We start from the raw sequence: 15000 nt of genomic DNA, 5'->3' as shown, positions 1-15000 counted from the left end.
AGGGGCTAAGAACCTTCCAAAGGTGACATAAGCAATGTGGGTGTCTTGACCTTCATCTGAACCTTTTTATGATATTTCACATTATTCTGTTGCCATGAGTTAGCTATTTCTAAAAATGATGAAAAAATGTTAAAAATACTCACATGGATCCCGACCACTTTTGGTTTTCTCAGAGGCAGACTGAAAAATTAAAAAAATAATTTATCATTCCTCTGAGAACAACACAGTATGTGCTACCCCACGGCAAAGACCACATCCTAGCTACCTAGTAACTTACGGAAAGGCTGCTAACACTTGACACCTGCCTACCACAGTGTCAAGCCCTTCTAAGTCCTTTAATTCTCACCTTGCATTTGATTTATTTACACAACCTTATCCAGATGGGACATAGGGGAACTGGACAGGGGAGTGTGTTGGCTAACTTTATGACAATTGACACAAGTTAGAGTCATCTGGAAGGAAGGCACCTTGACTGAGAAAATGTCATGTTTCCTTAACTACCGCCCTGGGCTGGTGGTCCTGTGCTCTGTGAGAAGCAGCCTGGGCCAGCCAACAGCAGCATTCCTCCACAATCCCCGCCCCAATTCCTTCTCCTAGGTTCTCCCAATTTGAGCTCTGGCCTTAGCTTCCCTCAATGGACTATGATTTACAATTTTTAAGCCAAAGAAACCATTTTCTTTCCAATTTGGTTTTGGTCATGGTATTTTGTTAGCAAAAACCCTAGGACAAGAGAGTTATTCAATTCTTCACAAAATAAAGGGTTTGCTGAAATCATGTACCTAGCAAAAAAACAAAACAAAACAAAAAGCAAAAACCCAAGCCTATATTTTTTTCTCTTGGTCAATCCACTACTTAATGTGTGTGTTCTACTATGGCTAGGTCCTACCTGATGTCTCCTCATCCTAAAATACCACCAGGTCTACAGGTCTGCATATGTGTGTGTGTGTGTGCATATATATATAACCCCCCTTATAAGAGCCGAGCATAGACCACCAAGCTTACTAAGATGGAGAAAATGGGGAAGGGTTCTAAGGCCTTATGAGCCACTTTTTTTTGAGGCAGGGTCTCACTTTGTAGGCCTGATGAATTTGAAACTTCCTATGTAGACCAGGCTAGCCTCAGACTCACATCACTCCCCCTGCCTAAGCCTTCTTAGTGCTGGGATTAAGGAAACATGCCACCAACTTGGCTGAGCTATCCCTCTTAAAAGTGTTCTAATGAGTCTTTCAAATCTCCCACACCAACCATCAGAAATTATTTTTAAATGATCAAGCTACACGCAATGGCATAAACATTCCCAATACACTTGATACACACGGCTATCCTGCTTTGTCAAAGTATCATACACCAACCAGGAACTCCAGTGCCCATGTTACCACCTTTCCTAGTATCCAGAATTATTATTAGCATATTTTGTGGTAAGCAGAGAAAACTCCTCCACATTTAAATTTCCATTTACTTACTACCACAATGTGACCATTTACAATTTTGTATTTCTCCTTTGCTACAATTTGTAGTTCTCTCATTACCCTCATCTCAAATAACAGAGGCCTCAGTATTGGAATTAAGCCAGTAACATCAAAATGAAAGGAACTCTCCCCCCTACCCTCCAAACTTTACTAGAGCCAGACAGCATGCTTTCCTGCTGGGGACTGAATCAAGAGCCTATGCGCGTGTGCTTAGGAAAGTGTTCTACACTAGACTGTAGCACCAGCCCCTCCTTAAAGTTTCAACACACAAAAAAATGACCCTAGGCAGGGGAGAGGGAAGGTTGAAGCATCAAGATCAGAATAAATACACAGCTGGGTGACAGCCCCTGAAAGCTGGTCAAACTGGGGAAACATACCTTCTTCCCTGCTAGTTTTATCCGTGGAGTGAAACTGTTACAAAAGAGCTGGCTTTTGGATGTGTAGAAACTGGAAAGAAAGAAAGAAAGAAAGAAAGAAAGAAAGAAAGAAAGAAAGAAAGAAAGAAAGTAAGTTAGTTCATTAATCAATCACTTATTTATTTTTATGCCTGCTTGGTGTTTGGCCTGCATGTATGTCTGTGTGAGGGTGTTGGGTCCACTGGAACTGGAGTTACAAACACTTGTGAGCTGCCATGTGGGTGCTAGGAATTGAACCCGGGTCCCCCAGAAGAGCAGCCAGTACTCTTAACCACTGAGTCATCTCTCCAGCCCCAACTTTTTGTTATGCTTTGTTTTTCAAGACAGGGTTTTCTGTGTAGCCTTAGCTGTTCTCACACTCAGATCCACCTGCCTCTACTTCCTGAGTGCCGAATAAAGCTGGCCCCTAATATACCCGGCTTCTGTAAGCTAAACCTTAAGGCAAACTGCAATCCAGAGGAGGTCAGCACACCTGCGCTTGGCTTAGTTTTAGGTTCGCAAATCTTCCCACTTCTAGCCAACGCCATGGCTCAGTGAGTGAAAGCACTGTGCAAACCTGACGACGTGATCTCTGGCAGCCTATGGTGGAGGAGGGACTCAACTTCCAAAAGCAGTCTTCTGACCTCCAAATATACCACACTCACACACACATCATACACACACACACACACACACACACACACACACACAAATAATAAAGCCAGGCATGGTCACACTCTGGAGGCAAAGGCAAGTGAATCTTTATGAGTTAAGAGGTTAGGGTATGGAGAGATGGCTCAGCAGTTAAGAGCACTGACTGCTCTTCCGAAGGTCCTGAGTTCAAATCCCAGCAACCACATGGTGGCTCACAACCATCCATAATGAGATCTGACGCCCTCTTCTGGAGTGTCTGAAGACAGCTACAGTGTACTTACATATAATAAATAAATCTTAAAAAAAAAAAAAAAAAGGTTAGCCTGTCTACATAGCAAAGTCTCAGCCAGCCAAGGCTACATAGCGAGACTTTGTCTCAAACAATAACAACAACAACAACAACAACCAATAATAATAGTAAAAAAAAATTTAAATTCCAACTTCAACATCAGCAATAATTTCGATTGCTGCTCTGGCCTTTGCTCCCCACATGCCATGTGCTCACTGGTTCTAACTGCTAACTAGATCAGAACCTTCAATAAGGGAAGGGGCACGAGCTCTTTCTATCAGGGTACTTTCATCCTGGTGTTTGGTATACAGTTAGGCGCACAGGAAATTCTTTGTATCTACTCACTGATCTATACTTAAGTTAAACAAAACAAATAAACAAACAAACAAAAACCAGGAAAAAGGTTAGTGTTCAAGAAAAAAATAGCTGAAACCATTAAACCCCAATCCCTCTAAAAATAATGTTAATACATCCATGTCATAAACCCGTGTTAAGTGAAGATTAGCCTCACACCAGAGTGCTGAATTAACACACAGATGCCGTACTGCCTTTCTATTCTTCAGAGACCCTCTTGTATTCTCTTTTCTTTCTATGTTATAAACTCGCAAATAATGTTTGGGATGTTGCCCCAGTTCTGACTTTTAGAAAGTCTCTATCTACAAACAAATAAAAAATAAAAATGAAGCCAGGTATGGTGACACACACCTGTAATCGAACACATGGGAAATAAACAGGGGAAGGTGTATCCCTGTGAGCTCAAGGTCAGTCTGGTCTATATGGTGAGTTCCAGGGCAGCCACACCAAGAATAAGACCATGTCTCAGAAAACAAAACAACAGAATACTAGCGGCAGCAGCAGCCACTGCCGCCGCAGATAACTGACAGGCCATGGGAACAATCTTATAGCACACTGAGCACAAAGGAACACAAGAGTCTCACCTGTACCTGCCACTGGGACTCAAGTCCAGCCAACCCTGTAAGTTGGCTTTTCTCAAAGGTATACAAGTTAGAACTAACTGGAGGCTGCCATTTTCTTCCCAGACATCAAGACTAAAACACATGAATGGAAACTTGGCATGGTGGCCGATGTCCATTATTCTAGCACTTGGGAGGCTAAGGAGGAAGGAATGGGTACACAGCAAGACTCTGTCTCAAGAAAAAAAAAGAAATGGCTGAAGTAAGGAAAGGTCTTGTCATGCAAGCACAATTTCCAGAACCCATGTTAAAAAAAAAAAAAAAAGCCAGGCTCAGGGCTGTGCACTTGCAATCCCAGGACTAGGGAGACAGACAGGCAGACACCAGGGAGACAGCCTGGGCCTCACTGGCTAGCCAGCCTAGCCTACTTGGGAAAGCTCCAGGACAATGAGAGACTCTGTCTCAAAAAAGAAAGTGAATGGCTCTAGAAAAAAAGACACAGTTGGCATCTGCTCTCCATAAGTATGTACATAGACATATATACACACCCAAATACACATGTGTAGCAATACAACATAAAAATATCTCACATTCTAAAAGACTGGAACTTTTGCTGGACCTCCCAGCCACAGTTAGTAATACACCTTGAAGACACACAGAATGCCTGTAAGAGAATGATGCATCGAGGGGCAAGGTGGCATATGTCTTTCATCTCAGCACTAAGGGAACACAGGAAGTTCTAGGACAGCCAGAGCTCTGTAGAACCTTTACAATCTAAATTATAATCTTAAATTATGTATTCTTCCTTGCCCTGACCCATAAATGAGTGTGTATGTGTGTGGGAAACAGCAAATATAGATTGAAAGCAACCTTGTAAAATGAGTGAAGATCCACCATAAATGTTAAAGACAACGTACAGACATTGCTTGATAACATTTGTTTCCTTGTTATCTGGGTCAGTTAGACCCAATGACGTAATCCCTTATAAAATTCTATTAAAGGTTTCTGTAAAGCATCCCTCCTTCCTTCCCTGTGTGGTATGTTCTGTGGTGTTCAATAAAAGAGAGCAAAGTCCTTTGTTAGGAACACAAAGAAACACACACACAATGAGATTCACATGACTACATTCAGGCAGGCACAGATTCAGGTTATTACAACAAACAGAAGACACAAGAAGAAAAGCAGGATTCAAATCTTGGTTCAACCTTGGTTAAGTTACACCAAGGGATGGTGCTTTTTAATTTCTTAATCATAACACAGCTCTGACACACTTTGAGTACTCCAAGTCTATTATTGTGTTCAAGTTGATATATAGGTACACACACACACACACACACATCAGAGAGATGAGTTATAAAGTAACGTGAGACAGAAAGATGGATTTTTATTAAGTTGAACCATGAAATGGCTACTTTTCAGGGCTACAAACAATCCAATGTCACAATTTTCATTTGGGTTTCAGGACTTCTCTTTGTTTGCTCTGTTCTGTTCTGTTTTGTCAAGGCTCACAATGAAATGTCTCACCAAATTCTTGGATTGAAAAGTCTTTCACGTGTGGTTCTATGCTACATCATAATGGAACCAGAACACCAGAGTAGGATGAAAAATAGAGTGGGAATTCAAGAATCTTCCAAGTTACTATAAAGTATAATTTGAGAAAAGTGCAGAAATTTAACTGGAATATCTGCATTTCTATATACTATGTAGTTACCTTTTATCTTTCCTGAACTAAACTCAAAACCATGAAATATGTGGGTTTTAATTGTGATTTTTGAATTGATAACTTAATAGAAATGTATTAAAAAGTTACAAATAGGTCAGCAAGATGGCTCAGGAGGTAAAGGTACTTACTTTTATAACTGTGCTGGCAGAAATGAAAATATTCTAAAGAGACACATGTGTCTCTCAATCTGAGACTATCGAAAAAATGGACTTTAAAGACATGGGAATTCTCCAGAAATTGCATGCTGGAAAAGGAAAGGCTGCTAGCCAGTGTGGGACTTGTGTCCTGGAAAGAGACTTCCCACAGTTTTAACAATCTGTGAAGCCAGCCTATAGGACAGCCTACAGACAAGGATGGCTCAGAGGTGGGTGGGACCACATCTTGACCATCCCGGTTTAGATGTGCATACCCTTGGTCTTCTATTTAAGTTCTGATTTCATTTTAGGATTCTAAAATCAGAGTTGAGGGGTTTTCTAGATCTCTTTGCCCATCTTCCTAATGCTGCCACATTGAATCAATCTTTTTCTGCTTTCTAATTTTATTTTTCCTTAGAGTTAAAGACCACAAAACAGGACTGGAGAGATGGTTCAGGGCTTAAGAGTACTGACGATTCTTCCAAGGAACCCAGGTTTGATTCCTAGCTTCCACATGATTGCTCATAATCTGTAACTCCAGTTTCAGGGCACTCAACTCCCTCTTCTGACCTTTGAGGACACAAAGCAAGCATGTGGTGCACATGCAGGCAAAAGACCTGTATAAAGTTTTGGATTTTCTTTATATGTTTTTACTTTTTAAAGATTTATTTATTTTATTGATATGAGTATACTGTAGCTGTCTTCAGACACACCAGAAGAGGGTATATTACAGTATGAGCTGCCATGTGGCTGGTGGGAATTGAACTCAGGACCTCTGGGAAAGCAGTCACTGAGCCATCTCTCCAGCCTAATAAAGTTTGTTTTTTTTTTATTACTTTTTTTTTTTGAAAGTATGATATCTATGCTGTCTGTGGTGGCTTACAGCCTTAATATTAACATTGCTAAGGTGGGACAATCAAAAGTTTGAGACCAACTTGGCTACATAGAAAGACCCTGTCTTAAGAAAGAAAGAAAGAAAGAAAGAAAGAAAGAAAGAAAGAAAGAAAGGAAGAAGCACAAATTTTTTGTATACATTCTAAAGGAAGAATATGGAAAACAAGCCAGACAATATTTTATAGGCTCTTGGAGAATATATTATAATAAATAATAGTTATTAAATGAATAAATAAATAAGGGACACTCTTGGATCAGGATAATTGCAGTGGGACCACATTATAATTACAGAGATGGATAAACAAGTAATCCTTGCTCATTTCTGGTTCTTTGCCTATGAATAATTATAGATGGCTAGCAACAATCACTGAACCAATAGGAACACAGCTTGTTACAAAGAGAAAAGACACATAAGCAAGGCTAACATCTGTATTTGTAATGAGATTCCAAGCTGGTCTCTAGTATATTTTGCAACTTAAATACTGTAGAAGCCAGGACTAGCAAGATTGCTCAGTGCTAGGTAAACACACTTGACAACAGCCTGAGGACCTGAGTCTGATCTCCAGGAGCTATGTGGGGAAAGGGAGGAAAGAGTATCTTATAATCCGTCCTCTGATCTCCACAAGCATGCCATGGCACAGACACAAGTAAGTAAGTGTAGTAAATGATAACTGTTTAAAACAGGCTATAAAAGTCAAAATAGAAGTTTCTATTGAGCTGGAACCATAAGGCAAGCAGGCTGCCCCTCATGAAGCCCAGCCTAGTACAAACAACACAGAGACTAGGAAGCAAGTCGGCAGGGAAGGAGTCACAGAGAAGAGGGGTTAGAGCTGGGCCTTGAAAGAAAGAATCTTCAAGGAAATGACAAGCCTGAGACACTATAGGTTTTAAAAAAAATAGTCCTGAGGGAAAGATGAGGGTGTCTGCTACCCATAGTATCAAAGGGAAGGGCTGGAGAGATGGCTCAGCGGTTAAGAGCCCTGACTGCTACTGAGGAGGTCCTGAGATTAACTGCCAACAGCCACATGCATGGTGACTCACAACCATCTGTCATGGTATATCTGGTGTGTCAGACACATTTTTCAGGTGGCAGGAGAGGAGGCTGCAGGGGTCAAACACATAAGTCCTTATCAAATGCTCTTGAGCATCAGATCAAGCACATATAGTGTAGTGGTTTAAAGACTGCTGTCTCCTGATCCCAAGGATCCTGGCATAGCACACCTTGCTATGTGATAGTAAAGAACACTAATACTTTTTTACTTCTATATCTTGAGATTCAAACTAAGACTATAAAAATGATTTTTTACTTCAGAACAAAAGGAAAAAGGAAAAAGTAACAGTCTAAAGAAGTGGATTCTCAGGCCTAGGATAGAACAATTGTGGACTATGCATTAAGCCACAGGTACAGGCTAGAGAGATAATTCAGTGATCAGAGGACCTGAGTTTGGTTCTCAGAGCCCACATCAGGTGGCTCTCTACCTGTAACTCTAACTCCAGGTGACCCGACACTACTGTCTGGCCTTTGTGTGGATCCATATACAAATGACACATGCACACATAGAAATAAATCTTTTTAAAAGAAACAGAACAACCAATTAATTAATTACTAATCAATTAATTAGTAAGGCAGACTTGGGTGGCTTAGAATATGATCCCAGCATTCAGGAGTCTGAGACAGGACTGCCATGAGTTTGAGGCTGGACAACACAGAGACTATCTCATAAAACAAAACGAAATAATAAATGTAAAGAGCCAACACCAAGGAAACTATTCAAACATGTCTTCCACGTACGCTCATACCCACCTGTGGTTTATCCAGTGAGGAATATTATAATCATCACCCAGTCGAGAATCCCTCGGAACACTCCGGTTGTGTAGCTGCAAGAAAAGTCGCCAGGACACAGATGAGATAGAAAATAAGCTGGCTAAGAACTGCTCCAATTTTTCTATTTTAATTATTCTTCAAATGGTCTTTCAGAAGAAAATCTAAATTCTATTACCTTGAATAATGGCACAGCATGTAATGGCTGCTCTCCCATGCACACTAAATCCACACCAATTCCTAAAAGGGAAAGATGGAGAAAGGTGGGAAGAGGGGGACCAGAGCATAAGTAAGTGCTCCCGTCTGTTAACTGGAGTGTGCAATGATATTACTGAACGAGGCTGGTATGAGGCAAAGCTGACTTGCTCTGCTGCAGTTTAAACTTAAAAACACATGCATTTGCTTCTCCTTCTCATTTGCTTTAGGTTAGACACTGCTTACCCAGATCTGTAAAACAACAAGCGAGGCCTCCACTACTAAATTCTAGTGACATCCCTGGATTCCCTTGCAAAGCCCTCCATATTCTAAGAAGACATTGAAAACCCCATGGTTCTAGGATAACTCAGCCTAGGAACACAGGGAGATAGCAGAAACCAAGAACTGTTACCATTATCAATCATCCGCTGCTTGGTCAAGATCATGAGTAGGCGGTCCACTTCAAAGACACCCACCCCTGGCGTGATCACCACAGACATCTGCCCAGTTCGGTCAAAGTTTCGGTTGATGTAGTGCTTGTCAAACACTTAAAAGAAAACAAAATCCCCCCCAGTGTTGAGGTCACAGCTTTTTAGAGCCAGCACAAGCAAGCATCTCTGTGCTTTCAGAGCACCTGGCACACATTCCAATCATTCCGACCTGAATCTTACCAAGTCTCACAATCATTTATTTTCCCTTCTACTTTGGCAATGTCTTAAAAATAAGTCCTTCACTTTACCCTTAATCAATTGCCCTCACTGATATCCATACAGCCTCAAGTGCTTAATTTATATCATAAACTTACATCATCCATCAGTGAGTCTATCTGAAAGTTCCAAGAAGCAAATATGATACTTTATACTTATTTGTTTTCTGTGTGTACAGTCAAGTGGCCACATTCCAAGGGATGAGGTTGAGGGACAAGCACCTTTGTCCACTGAGCTATCCCACCAGCCCCAAATATCACTTTAACACAATATTTAAGATAACATATAGATCAAGGATTTTATCAGACATATACATTTTTATTCCTGAACTAATTCTTGCTATGAAAAAATTTTGAAAGTCAAATATAACAAGAAGAGTAGCAATAGCTATCCTGTGCTCTAGAATCCCCAGCACCTGGATACGAGTCCTGGAAAGGTAACATGTGTTCTAGAATTCCCTAACACCTGGATACAACTCCTGGAAAGGTAACATGTGTTCTAGAATCCCTAGCACCTGGATACAACTCCTGGAAAGGCAACATGTGCTCTAGAATCCCCTAACACCTGGATACCACTCCAATAAGGGTAACATGTGCTCTAGAATTCTCTAACACCTGGATACCACTCCTGGAAAGGTAACATGTGCTCTAGAATCCCTAGCACCTGGATACTTCAGGAAAGGTAACATGTGTTCTAGAATTCCCTAGCATCTGGATACAACTCCTAGAAAGGCAACATGATGAAGTGAAAACTCATCAGCCCTTCTACCTCCAGCCAGTGCCATTCATGGCTACCAGGAGCCAGCCTTACCATCGTCTTTCCACATAGAATGCTGTATTTCCAAATACAGCAGAGACAGGATCACTGGGGACTGAATGTGGCTCCAGGAATTCCTATTGCTGTGTTTCTCAGAGCTACAAAGGTCTCTATCTTCCCTGAAAAGACGTGCCTGAATCTTTACTTTAAATTTCCTTCTCCATTGGCTACCACACACACACAGGGACAGCCTTAGGAAGAGGTTAGACCACAGTCACTGGCTCTTCTCACAACAGGACTGATGGAAGGCACCTGGTTCACTTCGTATACCCTTCTCCACTTGAACTTTAACAATATAGCATTTGCACTTTTTCTGGTTGTTTTTAATTTTTTATTGCATTTTTATTGTGTGTTGGGGGTATGTATGCTGCTAACTGCACATGGGTGGAGGTCAGAGAATAACTAGCAGAGATCATTTTTCTAAGATCTCAGGGCTCAACCCTAAGCCCTCAACTTGAAATCAGGCATCTATACAAACTGTCTCACTAACCCCATGTTTTTGCTTTTGCTTTTGAGACAGGGGCTCTCTCTCCCTCATGCTTATGATTCTCCCTCCTCAGGCACCACACCCAAGGATATATGTATTTTCTTTTAAAAAGAAAAACTAAAAAGAAAAACAACTCTAAAATCAGCTGAGGGATGGTGTGAAAAATAAAAACATAGTCTGTAGTTAAAAAAAACAGTCACCAGGCCGGAGCAGAGTCCTGCCAGCTCATCCCCACGGAGGCAGATGAGAGCACTGAGCTGATTCCCCAGCAGAAGGCCTACAAGCCAAACAGCAGTCATTATGACCACCGTATTAGAATGCACAGCTTTGAGATAATCTGAGGTGTAACTAAGAAGAGGGCCACCAGGTTTGGGTCTTTGGGCATCAGCAATGAGCTGATGATCAGCAATGAGCAATGAGCCATAGACATATGGCCACATGGAAAGGACAAGGACAAGGTTGGCTTACAGTGTTCTTACTCACCATTGAATGACAAGTTGATGGCCTCTAGGTAGTTTCCTTGTGCTGAGGTAGAATTGTCTCCTTGAGGAAAGCCCCCTGAAGCCAAAAATACCAGCAAGGAAAAAACATTTCATCAAAGATGATCTCTTGGAAACTACCAGGAAGGTGCTAGGTGGTGGAGGCTCACACTTTTAATCTCAGCACTCAGAAGGCAGGGGTAGTTGGTTCTGAGTTCCAGGCCAGTCTGGTGAGTTCCAGGACAGCCATGGCTGTTACACAGAGAAAGTGTGTCTTGAACCACACACACCTCCCACCTCCCAAAAGAAGGAAAGCCAGGAAGGCAGCTCTGACACACAGATGCAGTACCTGCCTGTTCCAGTCGCACCAACACTGGATACTGGATGAAGAGTTTTTTAATGGTCACGAGGAGTGAAGTCCACTCTTCCCTTCTCTCATTCTGCACCACCACTCTGAAAGGAATATTATCATTAGGGAGAAATCAAACACCTGTCACATACAAGCTATCAGGTTCATGACAAAGTTTCAAGAGAGGAGGATAATGTGATTAATAATGAGTGATAAGCAGAGGATGAGGAGATGAGCATGCCTACCATTCAAGGACTGAGGACTAAGGAGGTAGAGCCACAAGTTCAAAGACAGATTGATCAACATTGTGAGTTTTAGACCAGCCAGGGTTACTTGGTCAAAAATAAAACAAGCTAGGTACAGTATTCCAAGCCTTTGATCCCAGCACTTGGGAGGCAGAGGCCCAGCCTTGTCTATATAGAGAATTCTAGGCCAGCCAGGGCTACAGAGAAAAACCCTGTCTCAAAACAAAAAACAAACCAGGCATGGTAGCGCACGCCTTTAATCCCAGCACTCAGGAGGCAGAGGCAGGTGGATTTCTGAGTTCGAGGCCAGCCTGGTCTACAAAGTGAGTTCCAGGACAGCCAGGGCTACACAGAGAAACCCTGTCTCAAAAAACAAAAAACAAAAAAAAACAAAAAGCAAATAAAGTGGCTCATTAAGTGAAGGAACTTGGCTCAGTGCCTGATGCATGAGTTCATTTGGGGACCTATAAGGTAGGAGAAAACAAACACTCACAAGCTGTCCTCTGACCTCAACAGTGTTCCCATGAGTACATGCACATACACCATAGATAAGTAAATCAGGGCTGGAGAGAAGGCTCATCAGTTAAGAGCACCAGCTCCTCTTCCAGAGAACACAGGTTCAAATCCCAGCACCCACATGGCAGCTCACAACTGTCTGTAACTCAAGTTCTAAGGAATCTAACACCCTTACACAGACATACATGCAAGCAAGACACCAATGTACATAAAGTAAATAAGGACGTAAGTAAATATTTGGAATCTTAAGAATAAAACAAAGGCAAACCATGATTAGCACACGCCTTTAATCTTAGCACTCAGGAGACAAAGTCAGGTAGAACTCTCAGAGTTTGAGGCCAGTGTGATCTACACAGTGAGTTCCAGCCAAGATCATATAAAAACCGTCTTAAATAATCATAATGATATGAAAAATAAAAATAAGGGAGAAAATGCTTGAGGAAGATACCCCTGATGTTGACTTCTAGCCTCTTCATGAGCATGTACAAATGTGAACACAACACACACACACACACACACACACACACACACACACATCCGTACACAACACACACACACACTACACAACACACACACACACACTACAGAAGAGAGTAAGACTACAAAGCTTCTGTATACCAACCACTCAACCCGAGTAGGCAAAGAGCCTGCTACCATGCCTGAGAGCCTGAGCTGGATCCCCTGCACTGATGGAGAAGCCAGGAAATGGCTGTGTATATCTGCAACCCTAGTGGTGGGGAACAATAGACAGACAGATCCCTGAGCTCAAAGGCCAGCCCACTCAGCAAACTCCAGGTTCAGTGAAAGATGCCCTGTCTCAAAAGATGAGGTGAAAGAAATCAAGGAAGACACTCAACGTTGACCTCTGGCTTCCACATGCAAATTCACACACAGACTCTCACAAATACACATATATACCCTGACATACATAGATAAAGTCATTTTAGCACACAATTAAGAAGCTATAAAAAGCATCAGATAACCAAAAAAAAACAAAAAAAAAAACAAAAAACAAAAGCCAGGTGTGGTGGCGCACGCCTTTAATCCCAGCACTTGGGAGGCAGAGGCAGGCGGATTTCTGAGTTTGATGCCAGCCTGGTCTACAGAGTGAGTTCCAGGACAGCCAGGGCTACACAGAAAAACCCTGTCTCGAACCGCGCCCCCCAAAAAAAAGTATCAGATAAGTGAACAATATTAGAGTCATGGATAATTATGTTAAATGACATTGTGATTATATATAAAATTACCTCATTTGCATAGAATAAAATAGTATAATCTATAATTTAAGATAAAATCTAGCCAAAAGCAGGAAAAGCATATATGACAAGATATTAACTGCAAATGCAGACACTTAACATCCAAGGTTCTTATATTACCTACTTACATAGCATTAGTTTTGAAGGCTAAGATATTTTAAAATTAAAAAAAAAAATCTAGAAGCTGTGATGGCTCACACTACAGTCCTAGCACTGTGGACACAGAAACAAGGAATGCTACAAGTTCAAGACTCACTGGGTTTATACAGTGACTTCCAGATGAAGCAAAGCTAAATAGTTAGACACTGTTCAAAAAAGCAAAAAATAAAAATTCTGAACACAATATGTTAATTCTGTATCTTAGAATTTTAAAAGTACAAGAACTGAAAATTTATGAAATCTGAAAAAGTTCTTTAAGTTGGGAAGAAATAACCAAAAAGTAAGTCAAAGACACAGCAAAGCATTAGAACATACTTGTAAAAGTCCTCATAGAATCTCCCTTTGTGATCCTCTTGAATTGAAGCTCGGTTCACTTCAGGAAATTCATCTGAAATAAAGAAAATTCACTATACAAATCATATTGAGAAGAGATTTTTACAATGCTATTGGATTACTCTTTTGCCTTGAAGATCTGGTATCATCAAAAAATAAGCCAGGAGTGGTGGCACATGCCTTTAATCCCAGCACTTGTGAGGCAGAAACAGGCAGATCTCTATGAGTTTGTGGCCAGCCTGATCTACATAGTGAGTTCTAGGATAGCCAAAGCTATACAGTGAGACCCTGCCTTTAAAAAACAAAACAACACAAAACAGTAAGTAAATAAATAAGTAAATACAATTGTGTATCTATTAATGTAGGTTTTTTAGATTGTATCATAGCCCAGCCATCTTACATACATCAAGATGCATTATCCTCCTTTTTACTTGTTCCCCCTAGCAAACCTGGGAAAGACGAGTACAAAAGCAAGACAAAAATAAGATGACGGTAAGGACCCCAACATAAAATAACTGAAAGAAGGTGGTATGAAGGGCGTGTGCTGGTACTCCAGCTACTCAGAAGCCTCGGACAGCAGTTCAAGGTCCGCCTAAAAATGTAACAAGACCCTGTCTATGAAACATTTTAAATTTAGCAGAAGTAATGGTGCACACCTTTGAGCCCAGCACTTGGAAGACAGAGGAAGGAATATCTCTGTTAGCTTGACATCAGCCTGGTTACATAGTGAGTTCTGGAATATAGTGAGACCCTATCTCATGAGAAAATCAAAACAACAAAAATCAAGTAAACAGGCAGACAGACAGATAAAATTTGGACTGTGTAACAAGAATATATTGTATTAAAAAATCTATCTTCTATGGGCTGGAGAGATGGCTCAGTGGTTAAGAGTACTGACTGCTCTTCCAGAGGTCCTGTGTTCAATTCCCAGCAACCCCCTGGTGGCTCACAACCATCTGTAATGGGATCTGATGCCCACCTCTGGTGTGTCTGAAGACAGCAACAGTGTATTCATATACATAAAATAAATCTTAAAAAAAAATCTAAGGGCCGGGCGTGGTGGCGTACGCCTTTAATCCCAGCACTCGGGAGGCAGAGGCAGGCGGATTTCTGAGTTCGAGGCCAGCCTGGTCTACAAAGTGAGTTCCAGGACAGCCAGGGCTA

At 41.3% G+C, this 15000-nt stretch overlaps 1 protein-coding gene across 1 annotated transcript in view; it reads right to left on the bottom strand.

Moving 5' to 3' along the window:
- Depdc5 (DEP domain containing 5) overlaps positions 1-15000 on the bottom strand; it is a 128165-nt gene that overhangs the window by 76628 nt on the left and 36537 nt on the right. The window contains exons 12-19 of the mRNA XM_029477345.1: positions 13819-13895; positions 11328-11431; positions 10983-11057; positions 8902-9036; positions 8473-8534; positions 8277-8350; positions 1847-1916; positions 144-180 (exon numbers count right to left, since the gene is read on the bottom strand). Coding sequence (XP_029333205.1) covers positions 144-180; positions 1847-1916; positions 8277-8350; positions 8473-8534; positions 8902-9036; positions 10983-11057; positions 11328-11431; positions 13819-13895 — 634 coding nt within the window. The remainder of the gene's footprint in view (positions 1-143; positions 181-1846; positions 1917-8276; positions 8351-8472; positions 8535-8901; positions 9037-10982; positions 11058-11327; positions 11432-13818; positions 13896-15000) is intronic.

Source organism: Mus caroli, chromosome 5 (genome assembly GCF_900094665.2).
Source record: "Mus caroli chromosome 5, CAROLI_EIJ_v1.1, whole genome shotgun sequence".
Lineage (NCBI taxonomy): Eukaryota > Metazoa > Chordata > Mammalia > Rodentia > Muridae > Mus > Mus caroli.
Note: the sequence above shows the minus strand (reverse complement) of the source record. Positions and strands in the feature narration are given on the sequence as shown.